Below are 15,350 nucleotides of genomic sequence, written 5' to 3' on the forward strand. Positions count from 1 at the left end.
GCTGGAGGCAGGTTGGTCATTTCCAATCCTGTAGCCAGAATTGACCCAATTCCACTTACAGCAGGTTTCTCTGTACTTTTTAATTTTTTAATTAAATTAAAAATATGAAGGAAATACGAATCCTTACTGTGGCAAAACTGTGAAAGTAGTCTGTGGGGACAAGAGGGTCACAGTGTTTAAGGATCTAGTAATTGAATTCTTATCAACTGACGCTAAAGTCAGCCTTTTAATAACATGGTTTTGAGGCAGATCACAGGCCACAGGAAGTCAAGGACTGTATTGAACCCCAAAGTTAGGGTCATGACACATGGGATGGGACACTCCTGGCTTAATTCCTGGCACATATATTAATCTGGAAGTGGCATCTTTGAGTAACCACTGAGTATTGATCATGAAAAAATGCTAGGCACATGTTTTCCAAACTTAGTGATAGACAACCACAATCAGTTTGGAAAATTGGAGGCAAACTGGGTGGAGGAACATCTTTCCCAGATGTAATCTGCAAAAAATTTGGAGAAAGTCTGAAAATCCTACTTGTTTCTGAGCTGCAACTATTAAATTGATACAGTAAACGCCAGTGGTTTAAAATAAAGAAATCCAACTTATTGACAGAAATTCATCTTTGGGATTTTTTATTTTAAAACCTTTTTATAAAGTTTGTACTTAGGGGCAATTTCATTTCTAGGCAATACAAATTCAGGTCCTAAATGGACATCTATTGATGGAACCCTGGCCTTATGTCAGTTATTTTATATACTGCTGTAAATCAACATTCCAAAAAACTTCAACAGAAATTAACAGCAACTGTAATTAAATCCTAACTATTTCAGACACTAGTATTTTCTCTCTCCAAAGAGGATGGGGTTACTGGGTTGACAATTTCTCATAGTATGAAAAAAACAAAAAAAAACACCAAAAACCCTCACCTTTCCATTCCCACCCCATGTCCTCTTTGCATCTTTTCAACCCCTCTCTTTCACACTCACACTCACACACACTCACACACTCACTCTCAGACCCTTTTATCACAGGGGAAAGTTGAGGAGCCACGCCAGCTACAGCCACCCGCGCGCCCCGGGGTGGAAAGCGAAGTTCCAGGGCAGCGCCGGTCGCAGCTCGGCGAGGCCGCCGCTCCCGACACCGGCTCCGCTCCTCGCCGCCTTGAAGACCCGCCGCGGCCCAACACTTGCGTCTCCGTCTGGCCGCCACCCTCCAGCTTTCCTCTCCTTCTCCACCACCACCTTCCTTCCTTCCCCTCCTCCCCTCCGCTCCGTCTTCCCTCTCCGCCCCCGCCCCAGGCTCCTCCTCTTTTTCTCACTACGAGCGGTTGCTGATGCTGAAGCCGAGCGTCACTTCGGCTCCCACGGCAGACATGGCGACATTGACAGTGGTCCAGCCGCTTACTCTGGACAGAGGTAAGGGAGCCGCCCGCCCGCCAGGCCGCCGCGCCCCCCGTGCCCTCCCCGGGTCTCCGCTAACTCCCACCGGGACCGCGGGACGCGCTCGGCGGAGCGAGGGGCGCGGGGACGGCCCGAGAGCCGGACACTTGCTGCCCTGTCCCTCCACCGCGTCCCCGCTGCCCCTTCACGCTGCCCTCGCCCCGCCGAGCGGCGCCTTCCTCGGCTCCGGCGTCCCCGCCGCCTCCCCCGTCCCTGGCGGGGTCGCTCCGGCCGCCGGCTTTGTTGAAGCGGATGCGCGGGGAGCGCTGGGCGCCGGGGGCTTGGGCTGGACAGAGGCAGAGAGAAGCTCCCGGCCGAGCCCGGGAGACCCGAAGACGGGAGAGGGAGCCGCCTCGGGAGGAAGGAAGTTTGTCCGGCCGGCGGAGGGCGGGGGTCGGTCGGTCCGGCCGGGGGGCTGCGCGCCGGGGAGCTGCCCTCCGCCGACCGGGCGACGAGGAGCGCGGCAGCAGGGCTGGGCCGGGCCGGGGGCGCCGCGCCGGGTTCTCCCAGTTTCGCGTCCCGAACGCGGCGGGGGTCGCGCCCGCTCCCCGGCCGGCAGCCCGAGCTGGAGCGACTCTCCGCTGCTTCGGCCCCAGCCAGTCTGGTTCTCTCCCTGCTCGGTGGCAGCTCGGTGCCCGGGCTGCGGCAGGCGCGGGGACAAAGCACCGGCGGGGTTAAACATTCAACTTGTGACCCGCGACCCGGTGTGTGGTTCGGCCCAGGACCTGGCCCTGCACAGGGACGGGGTCCCCGCTCGGTCGGGGACCCTCTAGGTGCGGGGTTATACCTGTCTCCCCGTATTCCAGTTTCCTCTCTGCCCCCCAACGTCCAGTTCCCAAGGCGCTCGAGTCCCGGGGCTGTGCAGCGGGGGACAGCCGCCAGTCCCTGTCCGCAGCGCCCGGGTTTAGGACCCCGGGCGGCCATTTGGAAATGGTGCTCACAGGAGCAGGATTTCGCCCCGTGTGCCTCTAAACATTTTCTGTCCAGCGGATTAAGCTGAAAGGTGGGGCAAAGCAAGAGAGCATCCTTCTGCCAGCACCGCGACAAAGCCAGCGAACTCAGTTTGAAATGTGTAATTTGCAGAGAACTGTGGGTGACTTTAACCCAATCTATTGGCGCCTAAACAGATGCTATGTTGGTGCCCACAACCTCACTTGGGGTAAGAGTTGAAAAATAAAACATAATTGGTTCGATATTGGAAAATGTTGATTTGCAAGGTAGCAAATTAATAACAGTACTTAAAGTGCTCAGAAATCCGTTGTATAATACATGACTTCACCCCGAGTATCATCGTCTGCGCTAAGCAGGATAAATCCACTGCCAGTCAGAGCCAAACAGATGGCAAAGCCATTAGAAAGTATGGATTTCCCAAGTATTTCTGTTTTAATGTGATGAGCTCTTACATTGTCCCATTACTAAATCACAGTCGTTACACATCCCAAGTAGAACGACTCCATTAGGAGCAAAACCTGCAAGAAGATTGCATACCTGAGTAATTTTACATATGACCGCAACTACTACTGATGAAAATATATCACTGTTTGGGTTTTACCCTGGATCTTAGATGTCTCAGTCAGTTGTTGAGAGGAGGTGCTGATGGGATGAAGGTATGCTCTGAAAGTTTGTTGTTCACAGCCAAGGTGCACCTGTTCTTTTCAGTGGGATTAGATGCTGTGGAGAAGCCCAGGAGGAAAGCTTGGTTAGAATGTGGATGGAGCTAAATAAATTCACCAGCAGCTCCTACAAAGTATGTAACCTGGGGATAATGGGCTCCTGGGACCATTGTGCATGACGTCATATATGTAAATATTTTTCTGTCTACTTTATTCAAATATGATTAAGTAATTGATTAATTTTATCCTTAAAACAATGAAAGAAGAGGTTCTAAAATTTTCCCTTTTAAAAGAAGCATCCAGTAATACTTACCTGGATCCTAGTAGCAACTCCTGTGTTCATTTAACTTCTTTGGACATCAGTTTCCCTCTATGCCATATCCCCAATTTGAATTAGATGATTCTGACAGTGTGCAGGTTTAGCAATCTATAATTAAATTAATTAAAGTTAGGACTTCGTTTTTGGTCTCATACTGGAAGATTTTCCAGATGACCCCTCTGGCAGGCTGCTTTTGTATCCTTGGATGTGCTCCAAATTTATGCCTTGCTTTGGTCCCATCAGAGCATTTATCACACTCTGTTGCATTTATCTTCCCATTGAATGGTGCTCCTTGAGGGAAGAGACCATTTTTTTAAATTCATCTTTGAATTTTCAGTGTCTGCATAATCCCTGACTCACAGTACAATGAAAAAAATTAGTGTAAGTTAATATAGGTACACTAAGAACAGCAGTAACATAAGTAATGTTAAAAACAGATATTTAGTAGTAAATACAGATAAGACGGTAAAATATAGATATTTAGTACTATACACCTCATAAATTCACAGCATTTTGGCTATGGAAAGGATGTTAAACATAGGTCAATGATTCTTAACCTTTCTTTCCCCCTGAACAGTCATCAGTAACAGAAGCTTACCAGGCTGTAAATTTTAACCAAGAGGGATTTTGGCAGGTGGGCCAAAAAAAGGAGGAAGGAAAGAAGGTGCTTGGCAAAGCCTCTGAAGGCATCCTGGAGGATCTATATACACCATACATAATTTTAGAGCTGTTGGTTCTTTTATAGCATCTTCATTTTACAAATAAAAAAACCTGAAGGAAGGGATGAGATGTTTGCAAGGTTACTCTACTAGCTAGTGGAGATTTTACGCTAAAGTCTCATTCTTCAAAGGTTCCCTTTGGCATCATAAATGGATACATCTGGAGTCTTCAGGGCAAACCTTTTCAGCAAACAAATCAAAGCTATGGATTGAAATTAGGATTTACTGCTCTGCAACTTCAAAAAATAGATCTGAAAGTAAGAAACTCAGAAATGTGCATCAAGCTTCTTGAGTCTTCTCTGGGAAGCAAGCTTTTTCAAGGCCCAGTCTGCTTCCCAAAGGGATGAACAAGATGACTATGACTTTCATGGCTTGGTGCATATCCAAAACTCTTTTGATCTGCCATTAAAACCTGAGATTAACCCTGTGAAGGCTTCTGGGTGGCTGTGGTCAGAGTGAGTTCCCAATCATGCTGGTTCCAGTTGCTGATATTTTTCACTTACTAATGAGTGCCTACTGTAAGCCAGACCCTATTGTGGGATGGGTGTACACTGGTGGGCTAACCAGATGTAATTCTAGGTAATTAGTACCTCCTGGGGAAGGAAGATTAAAACACACAACCAAACTGTTCATTCATTCATTCGATATTTGTTTATCACCTATTACATGAAAGATGCTATAGAAAAAAAGTTTTTGCTTTCATGGTCCTTAAAAGTCTAATGGGGGGACAGATCATAAGTAAGGGATTCATTAATTAATTTAACAATAAATATTAAATTCCAGCTTTATATCAATAAATATTAAATGCCAGCTTTATATCAAGCCTTATTTTATATACTATGGCAGTTGTAGTGAACAAAACAAATAAGATTTAGTGGTATCTACATGCTAGCAAGAGTCACACAATGGACGTCCTCTGCATACACAACTGTAAGTCCTAAGGATGTTCAGAAGTAAAAAAGAGTAAAGAAGGGAGCTATATATGGGAGCTGCTGGGTTAGGACATGTCAGTCAAGGGAGGCCCTTTTGAGTTGATGATATTTGAGAAGAGCACTGGAAAGTGGGGCAGCAAATGTTGTAGAAGTCGTTGGGAGTATACTCAGGAGGGAGCACTCGTGTGCATCCTGAGACATGAAGGAAGTCTGTGTGAAGAAGTAGGCATGGGGAGAATGACGGGAAATGGGATGTGTGAAGTTGGCAGTCAGGGGCCAGTCGATGGAACTCAGAATCGGGATTTTAGGTTAGTTGAAAATATAAAGTGCTCTAAAGAAAATAATCATTTCATCAGGATAAAGATTAGGAAAGATCCATTTAGCACTGGACAAGGAAGGATCCAGTCCAGAGAAAGGAAAATTCAACTGTGTTTGTATTGTATATTAATAAGATCCCTAGGAAAATTATTTCATGCATGGAGGGCAAAGTGTATGTACAACCACATGTGCAACCATCTCAGCTGTTCATCATCCACTTAATAAATCCGTAAATAGGGAAATGATCAAAAATTAAAATTACCAAAAAATAGTAATACTCTTAAGTGTGCAACCTGGGGCAACCTTGATTATATATATGCCAAGGAAACCTATGGATAAGCCTTCTTTTTATTGCTAGGCTAAAACGTCATACATTGTAATTGGATTTTCACAAATACATATACTGAGGCCTGTAATTTACATGTCCCTATGCATAAATAGGCGTGTTGACCTGAAGTAGTCACTATAGGAGATATGTTCACTTTCAGTCTAATATTTTAAGTTAGACAGTGATAGACACTAGTACATATAACTTACCTTTGTGGTAGAGAAAAAGTGCTGATAAAGAGATTAGTGAGGAATTCTCTTCCAGACTTTAAAATGTTCATGGCCTATGCCAGGGATTTGTTTGCCCAGATTGTAATCTTTAAAACCAGGAATGACCTTCGGTTAAACTCAAAGCAGAATGCAATCCTTGATACCTAACACCTTCATGTTAAGGACCTCAGGAATGCCTCACTGTATTAAAACTGCATGGATTTACTCATTTCGTTAAGTACAGTAGTTCTAACTCTCCTTCACTTTCCTTCTCAAGGTCAGAGAGGACAATGCAAAAGAATTCTCCAAATTTCACTTCTGCTTACCTTTTCCTCTAATTTCAAGATAAATGCCTTTTAAATAATTAGGCATATAAAGGAATATGCAAAACACGCTCTTGGAGAAAAATAAATAATAAAAACATCTCTAGGCGTTAATTACATGTCAGATCTATTAAGTATGGAATATAAATGTCTTAACACAGTAATTAAGTAAACGAGATGAGGTATATATTAACCAGTGTGATGTAAACGTCCCTAATTCTATATGAAATCAGCACATTGTACCCCATAAATGCATTAATGTATACATGATCTATGTGTTTATGATTTAATAAAAAAAGTAAAATAAAATTATGTACTTTAAAATATTTGATGCTTATGGCATGATTAGTAGCTTATAATCTGCATTTATGCACTTATATAAGATAAAATGTTGATATTACTGGCATCTAACTTTTCTGGGTGTTAAATCCAAGTTGGACGAGTTGCAAAAATGCAAATGGATGTCTTTAGTTTTTGGCTTCTATAATAAGTTGCGATTTAAAATATTGATTAAACAAGTCTTAGTGTGCTTTCCCTTTAAAAAGAAATCAAACGGTTTCCTTTAAAAATCCTAATATAAAACCAAATACTTTTATTTTGCAGATTTGTACCTTATGAGGAAAAAATATGTACATATGTATGAACAAAAATTGAATGCAAATGAGAATCCCGTGGGTACTACACCTTTCATAGAATTTGTGGTACATTATATTCTCTTTTCCCTTTTCACTTTTCAAGGCGTTCAGAGCTTATTACTTCGTGTATCCTCCAATTCAAACCTCGGGCAGCCTATAGCTTTTCTAATCATCTCTATTCACTAGTTTTTATGAAATCCATATTTGCCTGAAAATTGCTTTTGCTCATGGTCCAAAGGGACTTGCCCTTCTCTTGTTCTTAGTGTTTTTTTCTTAATAATTTGACATAAATAGCGATTAAGGAATAAGGAAAATAAAGGTTAAGTTTTTTTCTTTTATGTTGTTTTAAAGATGTATGCTCTGGTGGTTTTGATCAGTGGACAGAAAGTAGGGAAGCTGAGTATCCTTTTTCTCTTGTCCTGAAGCCTTCCCAAACCAGCATCTAGATAGGGTCTAGCCTATGAGTTTTAAGTGCTTGTGCTGGCTTTCTCATATTTTCTGTGGTCTCTAATTAACATTTTAATAATTATTTGTAATGAACTTTCTGGTTTTTGCATGTCAAGGAATGTTGTTTCCTTTTGCACCATACAGTTACGGAACATTCCAGGAGTCAGAATTTTCCCACATCTGCCTTTTCTTTTTGTTTGTTAATGAAAAGTTTCAAAGGAAAGGACCCAAATCCCTGAAGAGTTTTTGTTACAAAAAAAAAGAAGAAGAAGAAGAAAAAAGTATTTTGTATAGAAGGAGAATTTCATATATGGTTTAAATATTTAAATTAAATTCCTAAATTTTATTTTAGAAAAAAAGAAAAAGAATCCTGAAGGGTAGCTTGCAGTTTGGCGTGTGAGCTATCTAAGCCCTGAAATGTATTTGGTGTGCAATTTGTGAAATTAATGCCTTGGCTTCTGGAGTGTTTTTCAGGGATCACAACTAGGGCCTGGGTATTTATTAGGAGGAAGGAAATATCTATGGGCTAATATTAGGTGGGAAGACGCACTGGACATTACGTAGTTTATGTGTAAAGCCAGTATTTCTTGGAGAAAGTTCTTTTCTTAATTCCTTGACATCTATTCATCTACCTGGTATGGCTTGTTAGATTTATTTATGTAGAGCCTAGCACATTGTGTAGTTCAGAGTTGGCATACTCTTCATATTTGTTAATTGATGAAGTAAGTGAATGAATAAAGTTGATTTAGCTGAACTGGCTTTCATAGGTATTTTTAATGCAAAATAAATAACTTCATCCAACCAAAAATAATGCAAGAGTGGTGGCTACCTTACATGTCACTTCGCCTGTGTGTGTGTATTTACGCATGCGTACACATACACGCATGTGTAATAGACTCCTAAAAGTGGGGTGCTCTCCAGGGCCAAGAAAGAATGTGAGGTGTTGGTGTTGACAACTAAGATCACTAAGATCACAGATTTTCTCTGATTGAATCTTGCTAAGTAATGTGCTACCTAAATTTGAACACTTGCCCAAAGATCATTTGAAAAAAAACTATATGGGATTGAAACTTATTTTGATATCTCTCTGTCTTGGACGGAAACTGGTGGCTGATTTGACCTGATGGTAATTTCCCTCGGAAGCCATGTAACTATTTCAGGTCTAACTAGTTGTACTAATTTTAATTACTTGCCCAGTATGGTGATAGTTAAGATACTACATTATAAAATCTTCTGGTTTCTTCTTTTTTCTATTAAAGAATTACCTTTAACCAAAAAAAGAAGAAAATAATGAGTCACAAAATAGCCGTAACATTTAAACCTGCAAGCTAAACGGACAGACGGAAAGAGGCATCAAATCACAGTTGAGTCTACTTAACAGTAATGAAAAAAGTGGTAAATATGGTCGAGGGATTGCTGAAAGTGTTTTTTGAAGAAATTGGAGAAGTAATTGTTGGTGGACAGTTAATCTGGCTTCCAAAAAGGCGATAAAGGTGTTTTAGGAAACTATAATGTGTTTGTTGTTGCCTCCTGACACAAATAGATGGTCTGACGATGAAGTTCACGACTCCTCATGGAAAATGAGCTACGTGCTTCAGCTGCTGAATATCACGATGGTCAGTTCTTAGATTTCACCCCTGGGTAACTGTGCACTGATGCCAGCACCTAGTTCACTCTTCACAGCACTTTTTTTAGGATGAGTTTGCAAAATTAATTGTCAGACCTTGTACAATGGCAGCTCTAATAGCCCTTCTAGAAAGAGAGTTCCAAAGTGCATTGGTGCATAACTTCCCAAGGAGTTTTTCAAAGGTGACTGTAGCAATAGTCAGAAAGGAGATATGTGACACCTTTTCTAGGCTGAGTTCATGAACTTAACTGTCCGACCTGTGTACACACACACGTGTATAAATATGATATGTCATTGAAAGAATGATATATTTGATCTTAGAAAAGAAAGTGGTGGTCCCAGAGGCTACATGAGATCACTAAGAATAGGTCTGGCTAAATTTCAGACATACGCCACGGTCTTACTGTACTGACAGCACAACTCTCACAGAAACCTTGGTGAAAATGTGGAAATATGTGAAGTGTATAACTGCAGTCTTAGATTTCTAGTGGTTGAAACCACTGTTCCAAGAAGGTTTGGTTCTCTGCCTAGTCAACATTGTTACCAGTCTTTTAGATGAATACTGTATAATACATTTTAGTCAGATTTAACAGTAACACAGAGCTAGGAGGAGTAACAAATAGTTTGGTAAATTATTCATAGTGTGAACAGCAGGTATGGTAAAGATAAAATTTAGTGAAAATGCATGTACCTTTTATTCATTAGATTGAATGGCATTAGAATGTTAATTGATGTCAATTGCATTGATAATATAACTGCAAAAATTTGGTTCAAGTTTATTTGAAAAGATTGGAGAAGTTATTTAATAAATTCACAATGAGCAGTGGGATGAACTTATGAAAATATATTTTTAAAAATCTTTTTTTGAAAATGAAAATAAACTATAGAATATTAATAATGTGATAAAACATTAACATACCATAAGCTAGCAGAGATTATTTCAAAAAATGCTAGAATAATTCAAAATTAAGAAACACTCTGGACTGGCATATTAATCCTATTAATAATAAGTTTTAAAAGATCATGAAAATCTAATTCACAATTAGCATTGTTTCTCAACTGAGATACCATTGGTAATTGGGGCCCTAAACTGATATGTCAGATAGGAGGGTTAGTGTAGTTCCTAGGCACTAAATGCCAGCCTAAACCCCACTGGTCCCTATCATTCTTTTAATTGAAAACATCCAGTGTATTTCAAAATTCCTTCTGTAATGGAAGTTCTATCTCATGCAGTTGAGAATCATCAATGCCCAAAAAAGTAGGTTAGGTCAATAGTAAGAAATATTTTTTGCATAAAAATTTCTATGGTATTTTTACATTAACAGATTAAAGGAGGAAAACTATACCATCTCAGTATATATTGATAAAGGCATATGATGAAAGGTAATGTTGATTTCTGATTCCAAAACAAATTTTATTAACCTGTAAGTAGAAGACTTTCTTTTATTTATTTATTTATTTATTTTTTATTGTTGGGGATTCATTGAGGGTACAATAACCCAGTTACACTGATTGCAATTGTTAGGTAAAGTCCCTCTTGCAATCATGTCTTGCCCCCATAAAGTGTGACACACACTAAGGCCCCACCCCCCTCCCTCCATCCCTCTTTCTGCTCCCCCCCCATAACCTTAATTGTCATTAATTGTCCTCATATCAAGATTGAGTACATAGGATTCATGCTTCTCCATTCTTGTGATGCTTTACTAAGAGTAGAAGACTTTCTTAACATGGTAATAGCTGTCAGCAGCTAGGTTAGAAGTTACATTTAGAGGGAAAGATGGAGCATTTTTAGTAACATTAAAAACAGTACTATAAATATTTAATAAGTTATAAGATATGAAAAAGAGGAACTGTCAAAATTATCCTTCCAGATTATTTTGCTATCACCTGCAAAGCTATTAAAAACCATAATTGAATTTGTTAAGGTTGCACAATCACTAACATGCACAAATCAATAATCCTTTATCTAAATAGAATGCAAATAATAATCACCTATATCCAAATAAAAAGTTAAAGTATTGATAGAAAACTAATTTACAACAACACAATTAAAAATGCAGGAGTATAAAAGTTACTTTTTTGAATGACATGCCTATAATATAATTAGGAAAAGAAGATACAGTTAGATAAGATTAACAGACTCTGTTACTGATGGAGATTGCATTTTAGCCAAGGTAGACAGACAAAATGTTTACTTAAAGAGGTAAACACATAGTATGTTCTAGAAGTAAACAGTGGAAAAGGACGGAGAGGTACTTACACAGTAAGATTCCAGAAGGGGTTTTAGAAAAGGTGACATTATTTATCTTCGTTTGTTCTTTACGAGGTTTTTGTTTCTGGTCCTTATCTTAAACGTCGTTATTGTTATTTAAATTTTAAGCTTTTTTAATTTTGTGAAGGCAAAAAGTGGAAACCAAAAAAACACATGTCTGTGTATAGAGAAAATTAAAAAAAAAAAAAAAAGATGACATTAAAGCTGTGACAGCCAAAACATTGTTCTGTATGTGCACCCAGTTTTGCAGCCCACTCTTTCCTCAAGTCATATATTTCCTGATGTTTCAATTAACAATTTTTGAAATAATTCCATTAGAAGAGTTACCACATGAGGTTCAGATTATTCTCCTACATAGCTGTCCCCCAAAGTGTAAGGTTTTATATTGATTTGCGCACTCATTGCCTATCAGAAGACAGGCTAAAAGATCCAGAAGAAAAGCGTTTTGAGAAGAGGGAAGAACAAGCAAAGATGGTCATCTTGGTGGGTTCACGCACCAGCCAGCAGTAACCAGGGTTAGACAGTGGAAGGAGAACAGAACAGAGGGAGGCGAGTGGCCATCAGCTAGTCCCTATTTTTCAAGATCGTTGTGAGGCTTAAGCGAGATAACACAACCATGATGTCAAAATGCTGTGCAGACTGGAAAGTGATATCCCAATACTATTTTCTCCAATTGTACTTTCCATCATTTTCTGGAATGTTACATCGTTCTGGGAAGCCGCATGGCCCTGCCTACGCTTTCTGGCGTCCTGGCGTGGGTATCAGTCCCAGCTGGTTCTGTTCAATAACTCTGCAACTTCCCTCCAAATGACTTGACCGAGTCTCAGTTTTCCTATCTATAAAATGGCATATGGTAATAATAGCACTGACCTCACAAGAATTGTTGGTTTTAAGTGAGTTAATACGTGTGAAGTATTATTTCTTCTCTGAGTCCTGGATACCTTGCGTTCCCGCCCTACTTCCAGGAGGTTGTCACAGAGAGATTTTACTGCCTTCCGGCTGTCCTGAGAGGCAGAAGCCTGTTTGCTTCGGTATTCTCCAGAAACAGAAAGCGTTTGGAGATGCCTGGGGGTCCAAACAAAACATCCTCCTGTATGTGCACCCAGTTTTGCAGCCCACTCTTTCCTCCAGTCACATATTTCCTGATGCTTTAATTAACCATTTTTGAAATCATTCTATTAGAATGGTTACCACATGAGGTTCAGATTATTCTCCTACATAGCTGTTCCCTAAAAGTGGAAGGTTTTTATATTTATTCGTGCACTCTTTGCCTATCAAAGTGCTTGAAAGATAAGTGCTCAAATATTTGCTGAGTAAATTAGTGGTTTGTCTTCAACTACTTCATAATTTTAGGGGGTACAAGGAGACAAATGAGTAGAGGATATAAACGAATGGATTTTTATTAAAGAAAAAAAATTCCTACATTTATTCTGCTTAAAAGTAGACTCGATGCCTTCTTAGAACTAGTGAACACCCTGTTAGTAGAAATGTATAGGCAAAGTTGAATGACAAATTATAAAGGTCAGGAGAGATGGCCTTTATAATTCCAAAATAGTTCAGAACAGAAATCAGAGCTCAAGCAAGACAAACTAATCATATACAGATGTCACATGTGTACTGAATAGTTAACTGGGATATAAAGAAAGGGTTATTTAATTGTAGAGCATCTCATGATGCTGAGGGAGGCAAACTGGCCCTTCAGGGGGTAAGCGTGGGGTCCAGACAGCTGGGCCCCAGTCCTGCCTAATCCTGCCACATCCTAGGCATATACGTGTTAATATTTATGTCATCTAGACCTGTTATTATCCTCTGTGTACTTTAGTTTTTGTCTGTGAAATTGAAAATAATCATAGCCTCTAACTCGTAAGGCCATGGTAAAAATCAGAAAACACAGGGAAGCCCCAGGAACACCACCAGGTCCACAGCCGTGCTCAGTAGTGAAGGATCGTTTCCCACTCCTTCCCCCAGGGGTGTGCATGGGCTTCAGATTTAGACACGTCAGGATTTGAGTTGCAGTTGTGCCACTTAAAATCTACGGAAGCTTTGACTATTGCTACTTTCTGCACGTTGTCCTTGGTATGGGAATAGTGATGCCTGCTTTTGCATCGTGATACATTTCTTTGATTCTTCTTTCTTCTGTTTAGTTATTGAAGAAAAATCAAATGAGAGCCTACTATGTACCAGGTACCAGGTCATAGGCTAGGGATAGAGCTAGCAGTCTAGGAAAAAAGACAGATATTAGGCAAATGATTCAGGACAACACATTTTGAATATGGTAACAACAGTGTGTGTACACTGAGCATTTACTGCATTGCCCACGAAGTCCGTCTTCATTATATGGAGGAATGAAGCTCAGGCTGGTTGATTCTTGTGACCTTGAGCTTAAATCACTGTACTACACTGCCAAGAGCAAGAGCCTGGCTCTGTAATAGAGTTTGTAACAAGCCCGAGGAACTTGAACTTTTTTTTTTTTTTATTTTTTTATTGTTGGGGATTCATTGAGGGTATAATAAGCCAGGTTACACTGATTACAATTGTTAGGTAAAGTCCCTCTTGCAATCATGTCTTGCCCCCATAAAGTGTGACACACACCAAGGCCCCACCCTCCTCCCTCCGTCCCTCTTTCTGCTTCCCCCCCCATAACCTTAATTGTCATTAATTGTCCTCATATCAAAATTGAGTACATAGGATTCATGCTTCTCCATTCTTGTGATGCTTTACTAAGAATAATGTCTTCCACTTCCATCCAGGTTAATACGAAGGATGTAAAGTCTCCATTTTTTTTTGGCCAGGGCTGGGTTTGAACCTGCCACCTCTGGCATATGGGACCGGTGCCCTACTCCTTGAGCCACAGGCGCTGCCCTTTTTTTTCTTTCTTTCTTTTTTTTTTTTTTGTCTCCATTTTTTTTTTAATGGCTGAATAGTATTCCATGGTATACATATACCACAGCTTGTTAATCCATTCCTGGGTTGGTGGAACTTGAACTTTTAAGGAACCCTGGAGTCAGAGGTGCTTGCAAAGACTTCAAAGAACTGATGGACAGGAGGCACCCAGGATGCATGTTGCCCCAGACCAACAGGACAAGAGCCCTGCCCAGTGTTTATAAAGGCACATACACTGATGCTGGTAAACGTTAATGCCAGTGATGTATTTTGAAATTCTTAGCACAGTTATTGAAAACAGCAGGTGTATTCGTGGCTATTAATTTCGTATCCCCAAAGGTGAAAACATATATTAGAGTTTTCCAGAGGGACAGACCAACCAGATAGACAGATATAAATATACGTGAGGAGATTTATTAGGGAATTAGCCCACATGAGCCTGACGAGTCTGAAGGCCTCAGGGCCAGGGTGGGTGATGGTACAATCTTCAGTTGGAGGCAGAAGAGCTGAGGACCTGGTGTGAGTAAGGGGGATGCTGGCGGAAATCTTAGAACCACAAAGCCCGAGAACCCGGAGCTCTGATGTCAAGGACTGAGAATGGTTTTCCAGCTGTAGGGGAGAAAGTGCAAACTTGGCTTTCTTCTGCCTTCTTGTCCTATCCAGGCTTTCAGCCAGTTGGATGGTGTCTTCCCACGTTCGGAGGGGGCGGATCTTCCTTAGTCAGCTGATTCAAATGTCAATCTCTTCCAGAAACGTCCTCACAGATATACCCAGAAATAATGCTTTACCAGCCACGGTAGTCCCCCTTTAGTTGAGGGGGACGAAACCAAGGGTAGCCTTACTGCCGTATGCACTGTGTTTTCCTATGGAGATGGGTAGGGAGCATTCACAGGACAAAAGATGATTCACAACCTGATGGAGCAAGTAGGTGATTTCACCACTCAGAGAGAAGTGCAGTTCAAAACGTATGATTTGCTTCTTTCTGGAATTTTCCATTTAATATTTTTGTACTGTAGTGGACTGCAGGCAAACCAAACCACAGAAAGCCCAGCAGCGGAGAAGAGGGGACTCCCCTGAGAATTTTTTAATCCAGAGAAATTGTCATCTAAAATTAACCATCACACATAGAATTAAAAGAAAGTACCAACAGTGCTCTCGTTCCTTTCTCCCAGGCTGTGTCAGTGAATCAACAGATGATGACTGTGACAGTCAGATGACCTTCTCCTGGTCCATAATACACAGACTAAACTTCCTTATGGGCCAGAATTTTGACAGGCTCATGTACA

General features: G+C 40.8%; 1 protein-coding gene across 1 annotated transcript in view; it reads left to right on the forward strand.

Annotated features, from left to right (window-relative positions):
* The first annotated feature begins 1,096 nt into the window (after positions 1-1,096).
* Positions 1,097-15,350, forward strand: part of LIN7A (lin-7 homolog A, crumbs cell polarity complex component) — a 173,334-nt gene continuing 159,080 nt past the window's right edge. The window contains exon 1 of the mRNA XM_053585504.1: positions 1,097-1,415. Coding sequence (XP_053441479.1) covers positions 1,334-1,415 — 82 coding nt within the window. The 5' untranslated portion in view covers positions 1,097-1,333. The remainder of the gene's footprint in view (positions 1,416-15,350) is intronic.

The sequence above is a fragment of the Nycticebus coucang genome, chromosome 3, assembly GCF_027406575.1.
Source record: "Nycticebus coucang isolate mNycCou1 chromosome 3, mNycCou1.pri, whole genome shotgun sequence".
NCBI lineage: Eukaryota > Metazoa > Chordata > Mammalia > Primates > Lorisidae > Nycticebus > Nycticebus coucang.